This window comes from Jaculus jaculus, chromosome 13 (genome assembly GCF_020740685.1).
Source record: "Jaculus jaculus isolate mJacJac1 chromosome 13, mJacJac1.mat.Y.cur, whole genome shotgun sequence".
Classification (NCBI taxonomy): domain Eukaryota; kingdom Metazoa; phylum Chordata; class Mammalia; order Rodentia; family Dipodidae; genus Jaculus; species Jaculus jaculus.
The window spans coordinates 11,228,219-11,252,159 of NC_059114.1; the positions used below are offsets into that span (position 1 = coordinate 11,228,219).

Sequence of the window (23,941 nt, forward strand, 5' to 3'; positions counted from 1 at the left end):
TTTACCTAAATATGCAGATTTTTGGCTTGTTTGGAAAACAGGAGAACTGAGAATAGCAAGCCTACATTCCAGCAGCCGGCTGCTCCTACTCTTGCAGTAGGGCAGGCTCAGCGTACTCTCCAGTGCGTCGCCTCCACCACGGGTCTGCATCTGTGCACCCAGTGAGCCCAGAATCCAAACTATTCGAATCAGTTGTGGTGGTACATGTTTATAATCCTAGCACTTGGGAGGCAGAAGTAGGAGGATCAGGAGTTCAAAGCCATCACTGTCTACATAACAAGCTTGAGGCCAGCCTGGGCAACATGAGACCCTGTCTCAAAAAGACTAAAAATAAAAATAAGAGCCGGGTGTGGTGGCACACGCCTTTAATCCCAGCACCCAGGAGACAGAGGTAGGAGGATGGCCGTAAGTTTGAGGCCACCCTGAGACTTCATAGTGAATTCCAGGTCAGCCTGAGCTAGAGTGAAATGCTACCTCAAAAAACCAAAATAAACTAATAAAATAAAGGCTGGAGAGCTGGCTCAGCAGTTAAGGCCCTTGCCTGCGAAACTTAAGAACCCAGGTTCGATTTTGCAGTGCTTACATAAACCAGATGCACAGGGATCTGGAGTTTGTTTGCAGTGGCTAGAGGCCCTGGCACTTCCATCCTATCTGCCTCTTTCTCCCAAATAAATACAAATTGAAATAAAATAATTTAATTGTTAATTTGCAAACATGTGTGTGCCAAGGCATGCATGCCAGGGTCTCTTGCTACAAACGAATGCGAGATGCATGCACCACTTTTTGCATATATATTATATAGAATGGAGTCCTTCAACAATCTTCCACAGATAGCCATGGTAAACTGGACCTACTTGGCCTCGCTAAGAAGCTGCTGTTGGATAGGTCACCTCCATACCTTTGACCTAGAAATGTGGGTTTCTCTTAGCTGGGACCTTCAACCAGGTTCATTATCGCCTGATTCCAAACGCTGCAGCGCAGAGCTTTCCACTGGGAATCCGAAGACATATCTGGAAGTCCCATCCAAGGTCAGCACCTAATCCACAGAGCCATTTGGAAGCAGAGGAAATGGACTTCTCTGGTGTTCCCCCCCACACACACACACACCCGTAAAAATGGGGAGATGGCCTAGAATGAGCAATGGGGGGGGTGGGCGTCTTCTGTGTTGAAACCTCTCCAGCCTGCAGTCACCCTCAGTCAACGCCCCTCGCGCTAGGGGGCGCGCTAGAGACGCCACCGCGGAGTTCGCGCCGGAGGGAGGGCGGGGCCTGGCGGGCCGGGGGCGGGGCCTGGCGGGCCGGGGGCGGGGCCGGGGTTGGGGGCGGGCCCTGGCAGGGCAGAGGGCGGGGCGTCAGCAGGCGGGGTTACCCCCCCCTCCCCCTGCCCGTGCCAGGTGCGAGTAGGTCGTCCCCGGGTGCCCTAGGCGGTGGTGTCCCGCTCGCGGCTCGCTGGGGCTCCGATCCCCGCCCGGTCCGCACCCTGGCCTGAGGCTGCTGCGGGGCCCGAGGGGAGCTTCCGCGGCCCCTTTCTCCTCGCACCTCATTTCCGCGCCCCGGGACCATGGCCGCGCTGGCGGGTAAGAAGGTGCCGCTCCGCCCCGCCGTTATCTTCCAAAGCGGGGCCGGGGTGGGGGCACATGGCGCCTGAGTGGGGGTGCGCACACAGCCTCTCTCTGGCTCCAGGGTCCTCGGAAGTAGCCCTTGGGACGTGGGGGAGTGGACACGGTCTCTCCCCACCTCCCCCACCCCCCAGGGGACTTTGAGGTCCTGGGACTCCGGGAGTTCGAGGCGGGTCATCGCGAAGGCTGAGAGCTTCCCAGCGGCTGGGGGGCGGGGGGTCCCGGGGAGGAAGGGATGGATTTAGCACCTCGGCCCCGGGGGTCCGTGCCTGGGGCCCCGGAGAGACCCAGACATTAGGTCCGCGCGCCCACACACACAACCCTTCCTAAGGAAGTTGAGGGACCTGGGATTCCCTTGGGGCGGCGCCTCCGGAATTGGGGAAGTACAGAATCATCCAGGATTTGGGAGATGCCCGCTGCATTCCAGCTTCTGGGTCTTCTGCCGGGGGGGAACGAAGGAAGGTGTGACTTTCTTGCCAAGAACCAAGATGCCCCCGGGTATCTTGGTGCCTGGAGACCTCTTGGGGGCCTGGAGCTCTTTGCAGGAGATGGTTTTCAGTGCGGACCTCCCTTGGGGTTTTAAGATGTGGAACTGGGGCGTAAGGAGACATCGGGACCATGCTTCCAGAGGCTCAAACATCTCGACGTTACCTGGGAAAATTCCCCCCCCCCCAAAAAAAAAATAAGCCTCCTTGAAGGGCCCATGGCCTCCCATGGGACTTGAGTCCTCTGTCGGTCTGGCTCTGTAAAGCAGCCACAGGGGCGCACCTCCCAGGGGGAAGGAGTTCGTGTGAGGGTGAAAGGTGGATTGAGTTAGCTGGGCCTGTGTTCCCCTCGCGCATCACCTTACTGCCCTCTCTCCAGCAGCAGGAACCTTCTGTCGCCGCCAGCCACCTGCGTGGGTGGCTCAGCCTCTCGATGCACCAAGGTCAGCTTCCTTCCCAAAGCTTTCTGGAGGGCCCCCGAGAGAAGGGGAGTGGGGGAGGGGCTGGGATAGCTGCCTCCATTTCCTCCTGACTTTTGCCTGGGGACAGTCACTTCCTCCGTCCTGAATACAAGGACCAGGCCCCTCCAGTGGGTCACTTCCTTACCGTAGGAGTGTGGGATTTCCCCCCGCTCCCATTGCTGTATCCGTGATAATAGGCTCCTGGAGAAGAGCTAGGGGTGAAAATGCCTTTTGTCTTTTCCTAAATTTTTTTTTTTTCTTGGCTGGGTGTAGTGGTGCTGACCTGTAGTCTCTGCCCTGGGGAGGCAGAGGCAGGAGGATACCCCCAAATGAGAAGCCAGCCTGGGTTGCAAAGCAAGACCCTCTCTGAAAATTATTATTATTATTATTATTATTATTATTTTGAGGTAGGGTCTCATTCTAGTTCAGGCTGACCTGGAATTCACTATTTAGTCTCAGGGTGGCCTTGAACTCAGGGTGATCCTCCTACTTCTGCCTCCCGAGTGCTGGGGTTAAAGGCGTGCGCCACCACACCCGACTTTCAAAATCAATTTTTTGTCTAGACTAATTTAATCCAAATGACTTCCAGCTTTTTAAGAATTAATTTATTTATTTGAGAAAGAGACAGATGAGAGAATGTGCACGGCAGGTCCTGTAGCCACTACAGATGAACTCCAGATGTATGTGCCACCTTAGGCTTACGTGGGTACTGGGGAACTGAACCTGCGTCCTTAGGCTTGCAGACAAGCACCTTAACTGCTAAGCCACCTCTCCAGCCCCAGCCCCAGTTCTATTTTTTTTTTTTCTAACCACTGTTTAATTAGGTTCCCAATCTTTAATTCTGATTCTCAAAAACTCATGAAAGATTTTAGTAGTTTCTGTTTTGTGTGTGCACAGTGCGGATCCGTCCCAGGGCCTCATGCACAACAGACAAGTGCTCTGCCACGAAGCTACATACATCCTTAGCGCCTGCAAATATTTCTATTTATTTGAGAGAGTGTATAGGCACACCAAGGCCTTTGCAAACAGACACGGGGACTCGAACCCCAAGCCAGCAGGCTTGGTTAGCAAGCTTCTTTAACTGCTGATTCATCTCCCCAGTCCCCATTCCCCCCCCCCCCCATAATTTTTTAATGGTTGAGGGGACTGAAGGCCCAGAAATGACTTGTTCCGGGTTCCGTAGCCGAGTAAATAGGACTCAAGGGTTCATTTGTGCCGGCTCAGGTTAGTGTTCACCCTCGCTGCCTTACAAAAGCTGGATGAAGTTGCCTGGGGAGTTCGAGAGGGAAGTAGGGCTTGAACTTTTCCTTGTTATTCTGGTCAAACTATGTTCCAAGACACCTCAGATTCCTCTTGTGTAACAGGAGAATCAACAACAAGGAAATCAAATATTTACCGAGTGCCTGTGATGGCTGTGGGGATGGGCTGGGCCAGGTTTTACCTCTTAGAAATTTTAACAGATGGGAGAGTCAAGAGAGACATTTGAGATTCTGTACAGCCTCCAGGTTTTATATTTTTCAAATCTTTCTTTAAAATTATTTCTTACCAGAGAGAGAGAGAATTGGCGCACCAGCACCTCTAGCCACTGCAGCGCCATCTGGTGCGTGTGTGCACGTGTGACCTTGCTCACCTTGTGCATCTGGCTTACGTGGGACCTGGAGAGTCGAACATGGGTCCCTCGGCTTTGCAGGCAAGCACCTTAATCACTAAGCCATCTCTCCAGCCCTTGCTTTGCATTTGAAGAGCCAGGCTCTGGGAGAAAAATGGACTTGTCCAGGATCACTCGATTAGGGGTAGAGCCAGGACTAATGTAAGACTTGTTCAGTGTACTTCTGGCTGTTTGAGACATAGGAGGTCTGGCATATAGTGGCCTATAGAAAATACTTGTGAGAATAAATAATAATGTGGTTTGTGCCTTTGAGAAATTCACTGTCTGCTTAGGGTAAGAGTGCTTCCATGCAAGCACAGAGGCCTGAGAACCCTTGGGTTCAGTTCCCTGGCACCCACATAAACAGCTGGCCATAGCCGTGAACCTCTGTTACCCCAGTTCTGTGGGGAGCAGAGACCAGAGAATGGCTGGAGCTTGTGAAAACAGAGCAAGCTCTGGAATGAGGAAGAGTCTTCGTTTCAAAGGAACACGATTAGCGATAGAAAGGAACACCCACTTTTCTCCTCTGGCTTCTGCATGCACACGTAAGGTGCGTGCAAGTGCACACCACACGTACTACAGTCACACACATGCACAAAAGAAGAGAGAGATGATTCTATGTGTACATCTATTCCCCAAGTAGGTGCACACCTACCACGTGCCAGGCATTTGTGTTCTCAGGCGATACAGCAGAGAATGAACTAGAATCACCTCCTCCTGTCATAGAGCGTGTGTTGAGATGGGGAAGATAGACACTAAATTCTTGAGCAGCATCAGGACAAATGCTTTGAAGGGTAATAGTAAGACAAGGGGATAGGAGTAGTGGGTAGTAAGGACTGTGTTTAATATGTTTTAAAAATAAGCCAGGCCAGCCTGGTGAGATGGCTTAGTGGTTAAAACGCGTGCCTGTGAAGCCTAAGGACCCAGGTTCGATTCTCCAGGTCCCACATAAGCCAGATGCACATGGTGGCACATGCATCTGGAGTTCGTTTGTAGTGGCTAGAGGTACTGGCACGCCCATTCTCCCTTTCTTTCTCTCTCCATCTCTCTCTCTCTCTCTGTGTCTCATAACTAAATAAAAATAAATAAGCCAGGTGTGGTAGCACATGCCTTTTAATCCCAGCACTTGGAAAGCAGAAGTCAGGAGAATCACCATGAGTTCGAGGCCACCCTGAAACTACATAGTGGATTCCACATCAGCCTGGGCCAGAGTGAGACCTTTCCTTGAAAAACAGAAATAAATAAGTAAATAAAAAGTAGCAGTGTTGGACTGGAGAGATGGCATTTGCCTGCAAAACCTGATGGCTTGGGTTCGACTCCCCATTACCCATGTAAAGCCAGATGCACAAAGTGGGACATGCATCTGGAGTGCATTTGCAGTGGCTGGAAGCCCTGGCACACCCATTCTCTGTCTCTCCTATCTCTCTCTGCTTGCAGATAAGTAATAATAGAAAGATAGTTTCTTTGAAAAAAATAAGTATCCAAAGTAGCTACTAGTTTTGATCAGGGAGGAATTCCTGCGTGTGTGCACATGCATGTGTGCGCGTGCAGGTATGCACATGTGTGTGTGCATTGATCGCACACGCTCCACTACTGAACGATGCCTCCAGTCCCAGGGAACACTTCTTGAAAAGGGTAAGATTTGAGAAGTTGTAGATAGGTTTTTAGAAAAGTGGGCAAGGGGGTGATAATAATAGTAAAGACGCTGTGGGTAGGCTACGAGGACAGCGAGCTTTCCTCTGGAATAAGAACACAGTAGAGGGCTGGAGAGATGGCTTAGCGGTTAAGCGCTTGCCTGTGAAGCCTAAGGACCCCGGTTCGAGGCTCGGTTCCCCAGGTCCCACGTTACCCAGATGCACAAGGAGGCACACGCGTCTGGAGCTCATTTGCAGAGGCTAGAAGCCCTGGTGCGCCCATTCTCTCTCTCTCCCTCTATCTGTCTTTCTCTCTGTGTCTGTCACTCTCAAATAAATAAATAAAAATTAAAAAAAAAAAAAAAAAGATTGCTAATGTTAAAAAAAAAGAAAAGAACACAGTAGAGGCCAGGCTTGGGTGAAGCCCACGGAGGAGAAAGTAAAGCTTAGAGGGTCAGTGAACTCAAACTGTGGGAAGTTTAATGCCGGGCTAAGGATTGTGGAATTTCCTGTCTGTAGTAGACACCGTCAGTTCAGAATCAGGAAGTCATGGGCACAGGGCCCCAAGCTTGGAGGTGTGTGTAGTGGCCCCTGGCAAGAGGTGATGGAGGTAGTAATAGAAGGCCACACTGACCAGTAAGAGATGCCGCAAGGCATGGGCAGGGCAGGATGACCTGGATAGGGAGTGGAGCAACCAAGTTAGGACTCAATTTCAAAGCTCACTAAAAACCGTTTGTAGCTGGGTGTGGCAGTGCACGCCTTTAATCCCAGCACTTGGGAGGCAGAGATAGGAGGATCGCCATGAGTTCGAGGCCACCCTGGGACTACATAGTGAATTCCAAGGTCAGCCTGAGCTAGAGTGAGACCCTACCTTTAAAAACAAACAAACAAAAAAAACACAACTGTTTGTGCTCAGGGTGTTGTATTAAGCTTTCTGGTGTTGTTTTTTGTTTGTTTGTTTGTTTTGTTTTTTTCCCTATATCTTCTAGTGGCTGAGGGGATTCCCATCCCAGGGCTGGCTGCTGGTCAGTGCAGCCTGGCATGGGGGCTGGCTGGGGTTTGTGGAGCCTACTAGCGAAGGACGGAGCCTGCCCCATGTCGTTTCTTCCCGCTCCTCCAAACGCATTGCTGGCATTTCACTGGGAGGACTGTAGCAACCTTTCTTCTTTCTTTCTTTTTAAAATGTTTCTTTTTTTTTTAATGAAGAAAGATTTATTTTATTTCTTTGAGACAGAGAAAGAGGCAGAGAGAGAGAGAGAATGGGCGCACCAGGGCCTCCAGCCACTGCAAACGAGCTCCCTATGTCTCCATATTTCTTACACTTGACATTTCTCTCTATAGTTGCAGGAATTAGACTCCTTTACCTATCAATTTACATCTAATAGTAACTGGAATGTGAAACCACTACCCGCTTCCATTTAAGCATTCCTTGAGCTTTCAGCCTGGGATTCTATTTTGTGAGGTTGTTCTGCCTGTAATTTGTTTGACCAGGAAAGAAAGTCCAAAGGGTAGTTAACAGCTAAGCTTCAGATCCTTATCTCTCTGTATTTGATTAGTTCAGACATGAATACTGTCTTGAATGAAGACATTGTTCGGCACATGGTAAGGACCTCAAAGTAAATTTTATTGTTATTATTTTTTTTCTCAATTTTTATTAACATTTTCCATGATTATAAATAATATCCCATGGTAATACCCTTCCCCCCCCCCCACTTTTCCCTTTGAAATTCCATTCTCCATCATATCCCCTCCCCATCTCAGTCAGTCTCTCTTTTATTTTGATGTCATGATCTTTTCCTCCTATTATGATGGTCTTGTGTAGGTAGTGTCAGACACTGTGAGGTCATGGATGTCCAGGCCATTTTATGTCTGGAGGAGCACATTGCAAGGAGTCCTACCCTTCCTTTGGCTCTTTACATTCTTTCTGCCACCTCTTCCACAATAGACCCTGATCCCTGGAAGGTGTGATAGAGGTGGCACTCCTGTCACTTCTTTCCAGCACCATGATGCCTTCTGAGTCATCCCAAGGTCACTGCCATCTGAAAAGAGAAGATTATCTACCAAAAGTGAGAGTAGCATTAATATATAGGTATGAACATTAATAGAAGTGCTTACTGGGCAGTTTGATAAGCATAGTATATACATTTAGCCAGACAGCAACAGATGTTATACCCCTAGGGCTTATTACTACCCCTGTTTTAAGTTTTCAGTATCAGGGATGTATTCCCTCCCATGGAGCAGGCCTCCAGTTCAATTAGAGGGCAATTGGTTTCCACCACGATGTGCCACTATTGCATCTGTTGGCTCATTTGGCCTGGCTAGCCAAATATAAGGCTTGCAGTGTGCACTGATGAGTATCTTCACTGGTGATTTCTCTTTCTCCCATTGAACTACATGCAGAATGGCTTCTTCCAGCTTTCTGTCAGCTGGTCTACATAGAGGAGGTTATCAGCTCAGTTCCAGCAGGATTTCTCAGTGGTCTTGCAGCCCAAGTATGTGGAGTCTTCAGCAATATGGTCTTACCATCTATTCCAGATGGGAAACCAAGGACCTCAGCAATGGCTTGTAATGTTTTGGGCACATCAGGGACCTCCCTAGCCAAGAACTCATCCCTGGCACTGAAAATTTTCTAGTAACAATCTACAGCTCCTGAGTATTCTATTGTCCAAAAAAGTAGGTTTCCATATGACTTATTTATATCCTCTTAGATTTTGATTAGCCTTCCCTCTATATTTCCTTTACTCAGTCTCTTCCTGACCTCACTTGGGCCTTTTCACCCCCATTAATTTATTCTTCTACATATATACAATACCAACCAATTAGGTACCCCCCTCCCTTCCTTTCTCTTCCCTTTCTATCTCTTTTCTATCTTACTGGCCTTTGCTACTGAGTTTTCTTTCTGTGTAGCACAGAAGTCCAATCATCTGTAGCTAGGATCTACACATGAGAGAGAACAAAAAAAAGAACTTTCATTTATTTGTTTTAGAGAGGCAGAGAGAGAGAATGTGTGCACCAGGGCCTGCAGTCACTGCAAACGAACCCCAGATGCATGTGCCCCCTTGTGCATCTGGCTTACGTGGGTCCTGGGGAATTAAACTTAGACCCTTTGGCTTTGCAGGTAAACACCTTGACTGCTAAGCCATCTCTCCAGCCTGTGCCCCCTTTTTTTAGGCAGGGTCTTTCTATAGTCCAGGCTGACCTGAAATGAATTCCAGACTCATGCCACCTTGTGCATTTAGCTTACATGGGTATTGGGGAGTCAAACCTGGGTCATTTGGCTTCACAGGCAAGCACCCGATAAGCTATCTCTCCCGCCCAAGACTTATTATTATTATTTATTTATTTATTTTTAAATTTTTTTGTTCGTTTTTATTTATTTATTTGAGAGTGACAGAAAGAGAGAGAGAGAATGGGCGCGCTAGGGCCTCCAGCCACTGCAAACGAACTCCAGACGCGTGCGCCCCCTTGTGCATCTGGCTAACGTGGGTCCTGGGGAATCGAGCCTCAAACGGGTCCTTAGACTTCACAGGTAAGCACTTAACCGCTAAGCCATCTCTCCAGCTCAGACTTGTTATTTTTTACATAGCCTTGTCTTTCTTTACCTGGTGAATACTCACCAAGGGCTCCACTAGTTCCTGGCCCCATCTTTGCCTCGTGCTTGGGCACATAGAACAAGTTTCCTGGATTTTTCTTTTCTTTCTTTCTTTTCTTTTTTTTTTTTTATTTTGTTTTTTTGAGTTAAGAGTCTCACTCTAGCTCAGGCTGACCTGGAATTCACTATGTAGTCTCAGGCTGGCCTCGAACTCACAGCCATCCTACCTCTGCCTCCTGAGTGCTGGGATTAAAAGCGTGAGCCACCATGCCCGGCCCCTGTATTTGTTTTGAAAACATTCCCTGCAGATTTAGAAGTTAGTCTCTTCAACTCAACCTTTTCCTTAGCCTGCCTCGTAGGCATACATGCAAAAGAAAGAAAAATAACTCACAGATAGGTTCAGCTGAGGGATAGGTACTGTGGGAGGTATTTTCACATCTACTTTAAAAACTTTTTTTGTTATTGTTTGAGCCAGGATCTCACTGTAGCCCACGCTGGCCTGGAACTCACTCTCTATAGCTCACATTGGCCTTGAACTCGTTCATGGTGATCCTCCTACCTCAGCCTCCTGAATGCTGGGGTAATAGGTGTAGCTATCACATCTGTCTCAATTAATTATCTGCTGGCTAATCATGTAAGGTAGATGATATTCTCTTTTTTAAAAATTACTAAATTATTATATTTATTGAGGGAAGTACAGAGTGATGGGAAGGCACCCACGTGGCTAGAGATCCCACATTGAGGGTCTAGAAAAACCATGGAAAGAAAAGAGGTCAAGGAGCTCCTGTCATGTGGGGAGCTGGAGGGGTTAAAGAACTCATATGGAAAGCAAGGGCTAGGGAGCCCTCCCCTTGGCTCAACCAGGCTGGGCCTGAGCCAAGCCTGCCCAGGCCCATCCAAGGGAAAAACTCATCTGTAGCTGGAAGTTCCCCAGGGGTAAGAGTCAGAGAGCCTGCCCTCCCTGTGTGGTGGGCTGTCTCCGGGCTCAGGTGAACCAGAGGGACAGCTGCTTAGTTAGGGCTAGGCTGTCTCAGGAAGAGGCTAGCCCTGACATTAAGTTCAGGGGTGGGGGGATCACTGAACCTGACCAAACACATTGTTTAAATCCTATGAAAAACCTCCCTCCCAGGAGGGGTCCTGGTTATGGAAAAACAGGTCTAGGGAACTAGGCAAGAGATAAGAAGTCACATCCTCTTTGATTTTTAGCAAGTGCAGACTTTCCTGCGCTTTTTACCTGCAGGAGTCCAGTCACCCTAACTGTCCTTCCTCTCAATTTGTCCCTTCATGAAAAGACACTCATTTATTTATTTATTTATTTATTTATTTATTTGATTGTGACAGAGAGAAAGAGGTAGAGAGAGAAAGAGAATGGGCGCACCAGGGCCTCCAGCTACTGGAAACAAACTCCAGAAGTGTGCGCCCCCTTGGGCATCTGGTCCTGGGGAATCAAGTCTCGAACCGGGGTCCTTAGGCTTCACAGGCAAGTGCTTAACCGCTAAGCCATCTCTCCAGCCTGCAAAGACACTCATACCTGCTGTTAGAGGGAAGGGGCGATGACGTCAGGTATTGAGCTACTACCTGCTGAACTGGTGTAGAAATGCGGCGGTTAGAGAGTCTCTCCCAGAGAAGGGAACTATCCTAAAGGACCCCAAAACTGTATTGATGGGGTGCAGGAAGATAGTCTTGGGAGAAAATGTTGGGGAGAAAGAATAAAAGTAAGGAGTTAAGCCAGGTATGGTGGTGCACTGCTTTAATCCCAGCACTTCGGAGGCAGAGGTAGGAGGATCGCCGTGAGTTTGAGGTCATCCTGACTACAGAGTGAATTCCAAGTTAGCCTGAGCCAGAGTGAGACCCTGCCTCGAAAAACCAAAAAAGAAAGAAAGAAGGAAGGAAGGAAAGAAGGAAAGAAAGAAAGAAAGAAAGAAAAGGAGTTAATGAGAAGTGGGCACACAGCAGATTGGTTGCCTTCAGGGTTATCCGTCTTGTGGAATTCTAGGCTTTGGGGAGCATTCGAAGGAACCCAGGTAGGCGGGGTTGGATTGTCTCAGGACCACCTGAGCATGAGCTGAACTCCAGTTCCAGTACTGGGGAGGCGGCCGCAGGAGGATCAGGAATTCAAGGTCCACCAGACCCAGCTCCTCACTCCTCGCCACAAGCTTTCCCTGATAAGCTAAGGGAACATCAGACAGAATGAAGCTTCGGGAGGCACCTGTCTGGGCCCCAATGAAAAATGAGGGGCCCCTGGTTGGCTGTCAGACGTAGAGCTGCAAGGAATCATTTGACCCTCTTTTATGAAAAAGAACTTAGGGCTGGGGAGATAGCCCAGTGGTGAAGGCGCTTGTCTGCAATACCTAAGGCCCCAGGTTCAGTTCCCCAGTACCCGTGTAAAAGCAGATGCACAGGGTGGCACATGCATCTAGTTTGGTTTGCAGTAGTTAGAGGCCGTGGTGTATCTGTTCTCTCTCTCCCTCCCTCCCCCTCCTTGCAAATAAATAAATAAAAAGAATGTAAGGTCCAGAGAAATGCAAGGGCTCCTTCAAACTCATCTAATCTCTTGTCCTGAGACACTCCCTTTGGTAATATTTGGTGAGCTTGTGGGGAAGAAAACCCTTGGGATGTGGGGGGAGGATTGGGAGGAGCGGTAATTAGCCCGGTTAGGCTTGTTGGAGTTCCTGAACTGAAATGTGATCTGGGCTGTGCCGTGCCCTTCAGCTTCCGGCTTTGTCCCAGAACAAGCGGGGCTTATGCACCTGACCTGCCAGTCCCCAGGGGGGCTGCGTTACCATTCTTGTTCCATGCTGCCCTGAGCTGGCTGCATTTTGTTCCTGGTTTTCATTGTCTAGCGAAACACGAGAAGCTTCACTCCAGTGAGTGGGTAGGACTGTAGTGTTAACACGGCCAGGCTAGGCTCCGAGGGCTCAAGAGCCCCGGTGCGTGCTCATTTCTCATCACCGTGAGGCCCGACGGGGACTGGTTTGCAGATACCTAGATACCTGGCTCAGTTTAGACCAAGTTTAATAGGAGTGCTAAGCGGTGCTATGAGCTGAAGCCCGCACCGCCCTTCCACTGAGGGGCTGTGTGATCTCAAGCACGCCTTGGCTTTTAGCTCTCTTTTCTTTGTTCGTGTGTACATGTATTTGAAATATTTTTTAAATGTTTTTATTTTTATATTGTTAATTACTTTAGTTTTTGAGGTAGGGTCTCACTCTAGCTCAGGCTGACCTGGAATTCACTATGTAGTTTGAGGGTGGCCTCGAACTCATGGCGATCCTCCTACCTCTGCTTCCCGAGTGCTGGGATTAAAGGCGTGTGTCACCACGCCTGGCTATTTTATTTTATTTATTTATTTTAGAAAAAGACACACAGAGATAAAGTGAGTATGGGCATGCCAGGACCTCCTACCACTGCAAACAAACTTCACACACATGGAGCCACTTTGCTCATCTGACTTTACATAGGTCCTGGGAAATCAACCCTGGACTGGCAAGCTTTGCAAGCAAGCGCCTTTAACCACTGAACCATCTCTCCAGCCCGTGTTTGAAATATTTTTACTCATTTGTAAGCAGAGAAAGAGAGTGTGTGGGCATTATCAGGGACGCTTGCTGCAAATGCACTCCATATGCATGTGCCATTTTGTGCATCTGGCTTTATGTGGGTACTGGGCAATTGACCCTAGGCCAGAGGCTTTGCAAGCAAGCACCTTTAACCACTGAGCCATCTCCCCAACCTTTGTTTCTTTTTTTTTAAATTTATTTACATGACAGAGAGAAAGAATTGGTGTGCCAAGGCCTCCAGCCACTGCAAATGAATTCCAGGAATGTGTACCACCTTGTGCATCTGGCTTATGTGGGTCTTGGGGAATTGAACCTGGCTCCTTAGGCTTTGCAGAGAAGCTCATTAACTGCTAAGCCACCTCTCCAACCAAGCTCCCCCCCCCCCTTTTTTTTTGTTGTTGTTGTTGGTGGTGGTGGTGGTGGTGGATTTTCAAGATAGGGCCTCACTCTAGCCCAGGCTAGCCTGGAATTCACTATGTAGTCTCAGGGTGGCCTTGAACTCACAGTGATTGCCTCTGCCTCCTGACTGCTGGGATTAAAGGCGTGTGTCCCCACGCCCAGTTTTGTTTCATTTCTTTTTTTTTAATTTATTTTTATTTTTTTTAAATTTTTATTAGCATTTTCCATGATTATAAAAAAATTCCATGGTAATACCTTCCCTCTCGCCCCCCCCCCCCACTTTCCCCTTTGAAATTCCATTCTCCATCATATCCCCTCCCCATCTCAATCATTGTAATTACATATATATGTTTCATTTCTTTTGAGGCAGGATCTTACTCTGACATCACACTCACTCTGCGCCCCAAGTTGGCCTCAAAGTCATGTCACCCTACTACTTTAGACTCCCAAGTACTGGAGTTGAAGGTGTATGCCACCAGGCCAAGCTGCGTGGGGTAAAAAAAAATGCAACTGGCTTGGTGGTTTTGGGGTGTGGATCAGCTTTCACCAGCTTTGTGATGGTCAGGCAACACTCCAAGCACATTCTTTTAGAAAAATGGAATTATTTAAAGTTTTTCTAACCCTGGAATAATGGTACATAGCTATAACCTCAGCTACTCAGGAGGCTGAGGCAGGGAGTCATTGCCAGCCTAGACAATGTAGCAAGATCTTGTTAATAGGGCTGGAAAGATGGCTCAATGGTTAGACAAGGGCTAAGGACCCAGGTTCAATTCCCCAGTACCCATGTAAAGCCAGATGCACAAGGTGATGCATGTATCTGGAGCTCATTTCTAGTGGCTAGAGGCCCTGGCGTGCCCATTCTGTCTCTCTCTCAAATTTATTTACAAATAAAATATTTTTTAATAATCTTGATAAATAAATGGATTGAATGAACGAATGCAGCAAATCCCATAACACTTTGCAAGCACAGTTCTCTGATTATTAAGCACCTGTTAAGAGTCCCTACTTCAGGCTGCTGTGGACATTTACTTAGTCAGGCTCTCCTGGACTCTTGACTGTCAGTAGCCAGTGTTGATGAGTCTGCAAATGTGAGAGGTAAACACGATGGAGAGACAGGGTGATTGATCTGGCACAGTGAGGCAGACTGGACTTTGGGTTGGTCTTCCATTGGGCTTCACAAGAATCCCCAAGACTTTACATTATCATATTTATATTATCATATAATGAAAGTTGTAAGCAAAACAGGAACATTAACTTGCAGGTTTGTAAGAGAGCTAAAGAGGCAAAGTGGTATTGTATAATATAATATTGTGTTGTATGCATTGTATTGTATTGCAGATCTGGGCTGGTCGCAATGGAGCATACCTGTAATCCCAGCTGCTTGGGAAGCTAAGGCAGGAGGATAAAGATCTTAAAGCCAGCCTAGGCAATTATCAACACGTATCAATGTATACATGCCAGATCGGGTGGCTCATGCCTATGATTCCAGCTCTTGAGAAACTGAAATGGGAGAATCTCTGGTTTGAGATCAGCCTGGGCTGCATAGGGAGACCCTGTCTAAAGAAAAAGAGAGAGAGAGAAAGGAGAGAAAGGAAGGAAGGAAGAGAGCAGGGAGGGAGGAAAGAGGGAAGGAAGAAAACAAAGGAGAAGGAATTAGGGAAGTGGCTCAGTGGATGAGTGCTTGCCATGCAAGTATGGGGGCTTGGTTCACCCTATTCAATTCCCTAGCACCCACCTAAACAACTGAGCATAGCCACACACACCTAGAACCCCATTTCTGTAAGGAGTGGAGACCAGAGAATCGCTGGGGATGCTGGTCAGCCAGTGTAACAGAAAACAGAAGTTCTGGGTTCAGCGAGACTCTGTCTCAAGGAAACAAGCAAAAGAACAGTAGGGGCAGAGACAGGTGGTGTTCTCTGGCCTCTGCACATACGCAGCATGCATTCATCTGCACACACAGGGGCAGACATCCTACATGCGCACACACTTGCGCGTACACACACACAGTCTGAGCTAGGGGGGTTGAAGGTTCTAGGTGAATATCCTTGCTCGGGTATTTTCTAATAGAAAAGCAGTTTGAATGTATAGCAAAGAAACTGAGGTCAGGTTTTATTCACATAAAACTTCTCCATAGCGCTGGAGCGATGGCTCAGCAGTTAAGGTGCTTGCTTGCAAAGCCTAACGACCTGGTACCCACATAAAGCCAGATGTACCAAGAGGTGCCCACATCTGGAGCTCATTTGCAGTGGCTGGAGGCCCTGGTGTGTGTATTCTCTCTCACTTCTCTCTACCTCTCTTTTCTTACAAATAAATAAATAATTTTTAAAAGGGGGCTGCTGGAAAGATTCCTAATGGTTAAGGTGCTTGCCTGCAAAGCCTAAGGACCCAGGTTCGGGTTCCTAGAACTCACATAAGCCAGAAGCACAAGGTCACAATCAAACAAGGAGTTTGATTCAGTGGCTAGAGGTTCTGGTGTGCCAGGTTTTTTTTTTCTCTCTCTCTCTTTCTCTCTCATGCGCTCACTCTGGGTCTCTCTTTCATAAAATAAAATAAAACTTCTCAGTCTCAAAAGATAGCTCAGTGGTTACGTTGCTTGCCTACAAAGCCTTGACAACCCCCGTTTAATTCCCCAGTACCCACATAAAGCCAGATGCACTAGGTTGTGCATGCATCTGGAGTGGCTAGAGGCCCTGGCACACCCATTCATTCTTTTTCTGTCAGTCTTCTCTCTGTTTTTCTCTGCTTGCAAATAAATTAATTTTTGGTTTTTCAAGGTAGGGTCTCACTCTAGCTCAGGCTGACCTAGAATTCACTATGTAGTCTCAGGGTGGCCTCAAGCTCATGGTGATTCTCCTAACTCTGCCTCCCAAATGCTAGGATTAAAGGCGTGTGCCACCACACCCAGCAATAATTTTTTTAAGTTTCATTTGTTTGTTTGAGAGAGTCAGAGAGAGGGACAGACAGACAGATAGAGAGAATGGGTGTGCCAGGGCCTCCAGCCACTGCAAACCAACCCCCGATGCATGTGCCACCTTGTGCATCTGGCTTACATGGGTCCTGGGGAATTGAACCTGGGTTCTTTGGCTTTGCAGGCAAACACCTTAACCTTTAAGTCATCCCTCCAGCCCATTAAAAAAAAAAAATTATTCTCCATAGATGGTCACCCTTAGTCCCAGAGCTATCACTCCAGTACAATTGTCCCTGCTAAACTTTGGAACTCATCTTTGTTGATTTTATAGCCTGATCCTTCTAGTTGGATGTTCTTCCGAAGGAGTGTCATGTGCTGGGCCCTCGAGATAAGATGATCAAGGTGCAATCTTTGCACTTGGAGCTGGAGTAAGGGGCTAATGGAGAGAGAATTATACACAGTGAACTCTAATAAACAACAGATTATTCAAAATAGGTGCAGACAATATGAAAGTAAACATGCCTTTGGGGGAAACCATGGAGAAATCTCGTTCGCTACACTCAGAGAATAGCCTGGGGTGTAAATGTCAGGGTGCAAGAATCGGAATGTATGTGGCACGAACACAGAATGGGATCAAGTGTGACCAGAGCGTCCCTTTGTAAAGGGTTCTGCGGGGGGGGGGGGAGGGGGGGTCACCTTATGAAAGCCGCTCACTCCTTTTAATGTTTCTTTGTGCTTGGTTTTGGTTTGGATTTGTTTGGTTTTGAGACAGGTTTCATGAATCCCAGCGTGGCCTTGAGCCTGCCGTATCGCTGTCTGTTATGTAACCAAGGATGACCTTGAATTTCTCATTCCTGTGCCTTCACCTCCTGAGTGTTGGGATTACAAGTCATACACTACCTTCCCCGTTTATGCAGTACTGGGAATCCAGCCCAGGGCTTCACACATGCTAGGCAAGCAACTGAGCTACATCCCCAGCCCCCACTCGCTTTTGTTTATGTATGTATTTTTTGTTTATTTTTATTTATTTATTTGAGAGTGACACAGAGAGAGAGAGAGAGAGAGAGAGAGAGAATGGGCATGCTAGGGCCTCCAGCCACTGCAAATGAACTCCAGACACGTGCATCACCTTGTGCATCTGGCTTACGTGGGTCCTAGGGAATCGAGCCTTGAACCAGGGTCCTCCGGTTTCACAGGCAAGCACTTAATCACTAAGCCATCTCTCCAGCTCCTATTTATGTATTTTTGAGGCAGGGTCTCACTTTAGCCCAAGCTGACCTGGAATTCATTCTGTAGTCCCAGGCTGGCCTCGAACTCATAATGATCCTTCTACCTCTGCCTCCCAGGTGCTGGGATTAAAAGCATACGCCACCATGCCTGGCCCATTCATTGTTGGTTTTTTTTTTTTTAATTATTTTTATTTATTTATTTGACAGAGAAAGAGGGGGGTGGGAATGGGCATGCCAGGGCCTCCAGACACATGCACCCCCTTGTACATCTGGCTAACATGGGTCCTGGGGAATCAAACCTGCGTCCTTTGGCTTTGCAGGCCAATGCCTCACCGCTAAGCCATCCCTCCAGACCCCATTCACTGTTTTTTTTGTTTTTGTTTTTTGGGTTTTTTTTTTATTTTTATTAACATTTTCCATGATTATAAAATATATCCCATGGTAATTCCCTCCCTCTCCACCCCCACACTTTCCCATTTGAAATTCCATTCTCCATCATATTACCTCCCCATTATGTTTTTTGTTTGTTTGTTTGTTTTTTAATTTTTTATTTATTTATTTGAGAGCGACAGACACAGAGAGAAAGACAGATAGAGGGAGAGAGAGAGAATGGGCACGCCAGGGCTTCCAGCCTCTGCAAACGAACTCCAGACGCGTGTGCCCCCTTGTGCATCTGGCTAACGTGGGACCTGGGGAACCGAGCCTCGAACCGGGGTCCTTAGGCTTCACAGGCAAGCGCTTAACCGCTACGCCATCTCTCCAGCCCGCATTTACTGTTTTAATAAATGTTTACTGGAGGACTATAGAGGTCAAGGGCCAGGCTTGGTTCCCTACTCAATGGCCAGCCCTAATGAAGTGAGAGTTTTTGCAGCTCACCTTCATCTTTAGTTCTTTTCTTCCTCTTTGTGGCCCAGTTTATTTTTAGTTGTCTTCTAGAACTCAATTTAGAACAGACTTTTTTGCCCTACCTCTATTTTCCTAGTTGTGAACTTAAAACTCCTTCATGCCGCTTGCTCCAATTACAAACATCATTATGCTGTCCAGTATTTGTTTTGTGTCGAGTCTCCGTCTTGTTTGCTGCCTCTCGTCCAGACAGTGCTAGATGCATAGCCGGCTTGCAGTGGATATTTGTCAAAAGAATGGCCTGAAGCTGTGTCCGTCGAACACACAGTTTCAGAGGCAGGATGGGGGTTGGAAGCGGGGTTGCAGCGGCTTGTGCAGTAAGTGAGAAATGAGGAAGCCAGGGCAGTGACGGGCGGACTGCCGTTTTTCATAGGTGTGGCCAGAGAAGAGAAGCTAGAGTGGTAGCTGGTTTTGATTGTGGAAAGACTTGCTTGTTTTTTAAAAAATATATATTTATTTGCTTATTTATTTCGAGAGTGAAAGGAAGAGAAAGAATGGGTGTGCCGGCGCCTCTTGCCACTGCAGATGAACTCCAGATGCATTTGCACCACTTTGTGCAGCTGGCTTTCAATGGGGACTGGGGAATCGAACCCGAGCCGTCAGGCTTTGCATGTGAGCACCTTTAACCATTGAGCCATCTTTCCAGCCCCAAGACTTGCTTTTGTGTTTGTTTGTTATTGTTTTTTGTTTTTTGTGTTTTTTTTTTCTTTTTCAAGGTAGGGTTTCGCTCTAGTCCAAACTGACCTAAAATTCACTGTGTAGTCTCAGGGTGGCCTCGAACTGACGGCTCTGCCTCTCAAGGGCCGGGATTAAAGGCGTGCGCCACCATGCCTGGCAACACTTGGTTAATTACATGGGCACAGGAAGGAGCCAGTGCGAGGGGTGGGGGCGTGGAGAGGGTGAAAGTGTGCCTCTTCTAAGAGGTGGGATCAGAAACCAGAACTGCAGGCCATGCTGAAAGAAGCCCGCTTTGCTCTGTAGGCGATGGGAAGGCTGCTTGCCGTCCAGGTGAGCGAGCGGCTCTGGTTTTGCAGTGGACAGGGCGAGGGCTCAAGACTGGAACTCGGGCCAGAGAGCGAGAGACACTTAAGAGACGGGACCAGGTGGCTGTGACAAGGGGGAGCAGAGAGGTCTTGATGGTGTCCCTTACACGTCACGCAGAGCACATGCTAAAATACGTGTTGATTGAATGTTTTTGAGGTTTCTCAAGACAGGAAAGGACAGGGCAAGTTCTGGAAGATGTGGCAATAACAAGCTATCTGTAACATACTGAAAGTGGAAAGTCCTGATCCTCTTTGAATTTTGAGAATAGCCAGAAGTCACTCAGAGCCAAAATGTTGAGTAGATGGGTGGTCAGGTTAGGCCCTATCCCTTTTGGGTTATAAAATGGAAATAAGAAACTCGGTGTGGGCTGTGGGAAGCGAAGTCAGGGGGATCAGGAGTTCAAGGTCATCCTCGGCTACAGCTCAGTCTGTCAAAAAATATATATATATATAAATAAGGACAGTTGTTGGAGATGGGGCACCACAACTCCTAAACTAGCTCTAATGGTCTTTTTTTAATTTTTAAATATCTTTTTATTTATTTATTTGAGAGAGAGAGAGATACAGAAATAGGCAGGCAGAGAGAGAGAGAGAGAGAGAGGGAATGGGTGTGCCAGGGCCTCCAGCCACTGCAAACGAACTCCAGCTGCATGCACCCATTTGTGCATCTGGCTTATGTGGGTCCTGGAGAATTGAACCTGGGTCCTTTGGCTTCACAGGCAAATGCCTTAACCGCTAAGCCATCTCTCCAGCCCTCTAATGGGCTTTCTGTAACCCATGTAAGGGTTACAAAAATGTTTCGGAGATGTGCTTCAGAACTTGAAAGATGCCTGTGGTTCATTAAAAACCTTCTTACCGGGCTGGAGAGATGCTTAGCAGTTAAGGCATTTACCTGCAAAGCCAAAGGACCCACGTAAGCCAGATGCACATGGTGATGCATGCATCTGGAGTTTGAGTTTGTTGGTAGCAGCTGCGGGCCCTGGCGTACCCATTATCTCTTTCTCTGTCTGTCTCTCTCTGTGATTCTCTGAAATAAATAAATAAGATAGTAAGGGGGAAAAAACCCTCTAATGGGGCTAGCTAGGGTGTAGCTTGGTAGTGGAGTGCCTCCCTAATGTTTGGAGGACTCTGAGTTTGGTCCCAGTAACACGCACGCTCAGATGCGTGCATGTATTTTACTAATTCACTGTGTTGTCCCGTGTCTGATTTGATCTGGGCCTGGTTTGAGTCTCTCTCACTTTTTACCTTGGAGTTCAGAGTTCAGAGAATGATCGTGTACACTCTGACTACTGCCATAATGCTTCACGGCAAAAAAGCTCTCTTGAGAGCAGGAGGAATTTTAGATTAGTCTGGAGTGGGTGGTGGCTTACACCTGTATTCTGTAAATGAGGGAAACTGAGGCCAACTGGGTCTACATAGTGAGTTCAAGGTAGTCTTTGCTACAGAGTGAGACCCCGTCTCAGAAAACAAAAATGGGCTAGAACGATGCTTCAGTGGTTAAAGGCACTTGCTTGCAAAGCCTTCTGGGTAAGCCACACACGAAAAGTAATGCATACATCTGGTGTTTGTTTGCAGCAGCGAGTGGCCCTGGTGCACCCCCGCTCCCTTTGTCCCCCAACACATGCAGATAAAAATTTAAAAAAAAAATTTTTATCGAGGTAGGGTCTCACTCTAGCTCAGGCTGAGATGGAATTCACTATGTAGTCTCAGGGTGGCCTCGAATTTACAGCGATCCTCCTACCTCTGCCTCCCGAGTGCTGGGATTAAAGGCGTGCGCCACCATACCCAACTAAAAAAAAAACACAAATTTTAAATTCAGGAAGAATGAGTCATAAACTGGTTCTGTGGCACGGCTCTTGGAGAAACTGAGCAGCTAGATTACAAGTTCAAATCCTGCCTGGGGCACAGAGTGACTTGAGGTTTGGGAAACTTAGAATGAGTCTGTCTCGAGTTAACTTTTGTTTTTGTTTGTTTTTTTAAGAAGGGCTCGGAATATAGCACAGGGGTAGATTGCTAGATCAGCTGGCAGGAGGCCCTGGGTTCAGCTGTTTGTACCAAAGGGAAAAAGAGAATGAGTAACAGACATATATATGTCTCATCGCTGAGGAAGTACTGGGCTGCAGCAGGTTTTAAATTCTGCCACCTCATTTAACTCCACTGGGGACAAAGAAGACAAGCAGCTTTACCCTGGATGCCGCTGCCAATGCTGAGCCCTGGTGAAGAGCCTGGAGCCTCGCTTTGTCTATTCACAGGCTGTGCCTGTGGCGTCTAGAGTTACCCGGCGAGAACAAAGCCGCACACACAGCGTGCACAAGAGAGTCTTATAGCAACCTGGTCCCTCTTTCTAGGGCCCAGTTAGGTACCATGGCTTCATTTCAGCCGCTTGTTTCATTTCAAGAAGTTGGCATTTTGGGTCCCACCAAGAGTATTGTATTCTGTTTGGGCCAACTCCCTGCTGGGGGGACTATGTTTCTTTTCTTCTCTTTTCTTTTAAATGTCCTTCTCTGATCCCTTCTGTGTCCCTATTTGTGAGAGGCTATGTGAGCTTTTTCTGCCAGGCACCCTTTCAGGGTAGAGGAAGGTCTCTCTTTTTTTTCTTTAATTCTATTTATTGACTTGGGAGAGAGAGAGAGAGAGAGAGAGAGAAAGAGGTAGATAGGGAAAAAGAGAGAATGGGCATGCCAGGGCCTCTAGCCACTGCAAACGAACTCCAGACGCATGTGCCCCCTTGTGCATCTGGCTTGCTTGGGTCCTGGGGAATCGAACCAGTGTCCCTAGGCTTCACAGGCAAACGCCTTAACTGCTAAGCCATTTCCCCAGCCCAGACTATTTTTTTTTAAATATATTTGAGCCAGGCGTGGTGGCGCACACCTTTAATCCCAGCACTTGGATGGCAGAGGTAGGAGGATTGCCATGAGTTTGAGGCCACCCTGAGACTACATAGTGAATTCCAGATCAGCCTGGGCTAGAGTGAGACCCTACCTTGAAAAACCAAAAAAAAAAAATTAAAACTTAAAAAAGAGGGCTGGAGAGATGGCTTAGCGGTTAAGCGCTTGCCTGTGAAGCCTAAGGACCCCGGTTCGAGGCTCGGCCCCAGGTCCCACGTTAGCCAGATGCACAAGGGGGCGCACGCGTCTGGAGTTCGTTTGCAGAGGCTGGAGGCCCTGGCGCGCCCATTCTCTCTCTCTCTCTCTATCTGTCTTTCTCTCTGTGTCTGTCGCTCTCAAATAAATAAATAAATAAATTTAAAAAAAAAACTTAAAAAAGAAATTTTTTTTTTTTTTAATGCTGGAGGCAGTGGCAGGCTATTGCAGTTTATCCAGTAGCAAGATGAGAGATGGCGATAAGAGAATTTTCCTGAAAGTTCAAGGTCCAGCAAGCTAGTGAGTGTGCTGGCAAAGCTGCGACAGAGAGAGAGGCCGTGCCCCAACAAGATGGAAGGCGAGGACTGACACCCCAGAAAGTGGTCCTCTGACCTCACGTGTACCGAGGCGTGCCGGCGCTCACACACAGTATGGGCGCACCACACACACACGGAAATAAAATAATATAAACAAGACTGTTTTTATTCTGAGTAGGACCATCGTCCTTTTACCTCCTGCTTCTTGGGTACTTGAACCGGCTTGGTTTTGTGCACAGGTGAAGAAGCCTGGAGGTGTCGGGGCTGTGGAGACCACGTTTCTCTGGGCCAGAGGTTGTACAGGACTGCCAATGAAGCCTGGCACAGCTCCTGCTTCCGGTAAGTCAGTCCGTTTTCCTTTCTTTTTTTTTTTTTAATTTTTTTTGTTTATTTATTTATTTGACAGCAACAGACAGAGAGAGAGAAAGAGGCAGAGAGAGAGAGAGAGAGAGAATGGGCACACCAGGGCTTCCAGCCTCTGCAAACGAACTCCAGACGCGTGCGCCACCTTGTGCATCTGGCTAACATGGGACCTGGGGAACCGAGCCTCGAACTGGGGTCCTTAGGCTTCACAGGCAAGCGCTTAACCACTAAGCCACCTCTCCAGCCCCCATTTTTCTTTATTAGTGTACGGGTGGGTGGTTGGGGACAGTATTATTTTCATGTTCTGACAAAAACGGGCACAATTTTCTGAGCGGCGGATCTTAATCCCTTTGGGGTACCAGGGAGGCAGGGTGAGGCATGTACCAAAGAAGAGCGCCTCTCACGCCACAAAAGAGCCCAGAGCTGCTGGGAATGGGAGGAATGAGAGAAGCTCTTTTCCAGGGTTTCTCCCACCACCCTCACTTGATGGGTGAGGAAACTGAGGCCCAGGACCATAGGCACACTGCTCATTTTACAGGTGCCTTAAAGGTGGATTCACAGCTGGGCGTGGTGGCGCACGCCTTTAATCCCAGCACTCGGGAGGGAGAGGTAGGAGGATTGCCGTGAGTTCAAGGCCACCCTGAGACTCCATTGTGAATTCCAGATCAGCCTGAGTTAGAGTGAAACCCTACGGGGGGGGGGGG

The 23,941-nt window shown here is 47.9% G+C and overlaps 1 protein-coding gene across 2 annotated transcripts in view; it reads left to right on the forward strand.

Annotated features, from left to right (window-relative positions):
* Positions 1 to 1,449: 1,449 nt before the first annotated feature.
* Positions 1,450 to 23,941, forward strand: part of Limk2 (LIM domain kinase 2) — an 85,871-nt gene continuing 63,379 nt past the window's right edge. The window contains exons 1-2 of one of the 2 annotated variants that reach the window (XM_045132687.1): positions 1,450 to 1,576; positions 23,114 to 23,213. In XM_045132687.1, the coding sequence (XP_044988622.1) occupies positions 1,561 to 1,576; positions 23,114 to 23,213 (116 nt within the window). In that variant the 5' untranslated portion in view covers positions 1,450 to 1,560. Of the gene's footprint in view, positions 1,577 to 2,521; positions 2,547 to 23,113; positions 23,214 to 23,941 lie in introns of those variants that run through there. The other variant, XM_045132688.1, reaches the window with a different exon arrangement.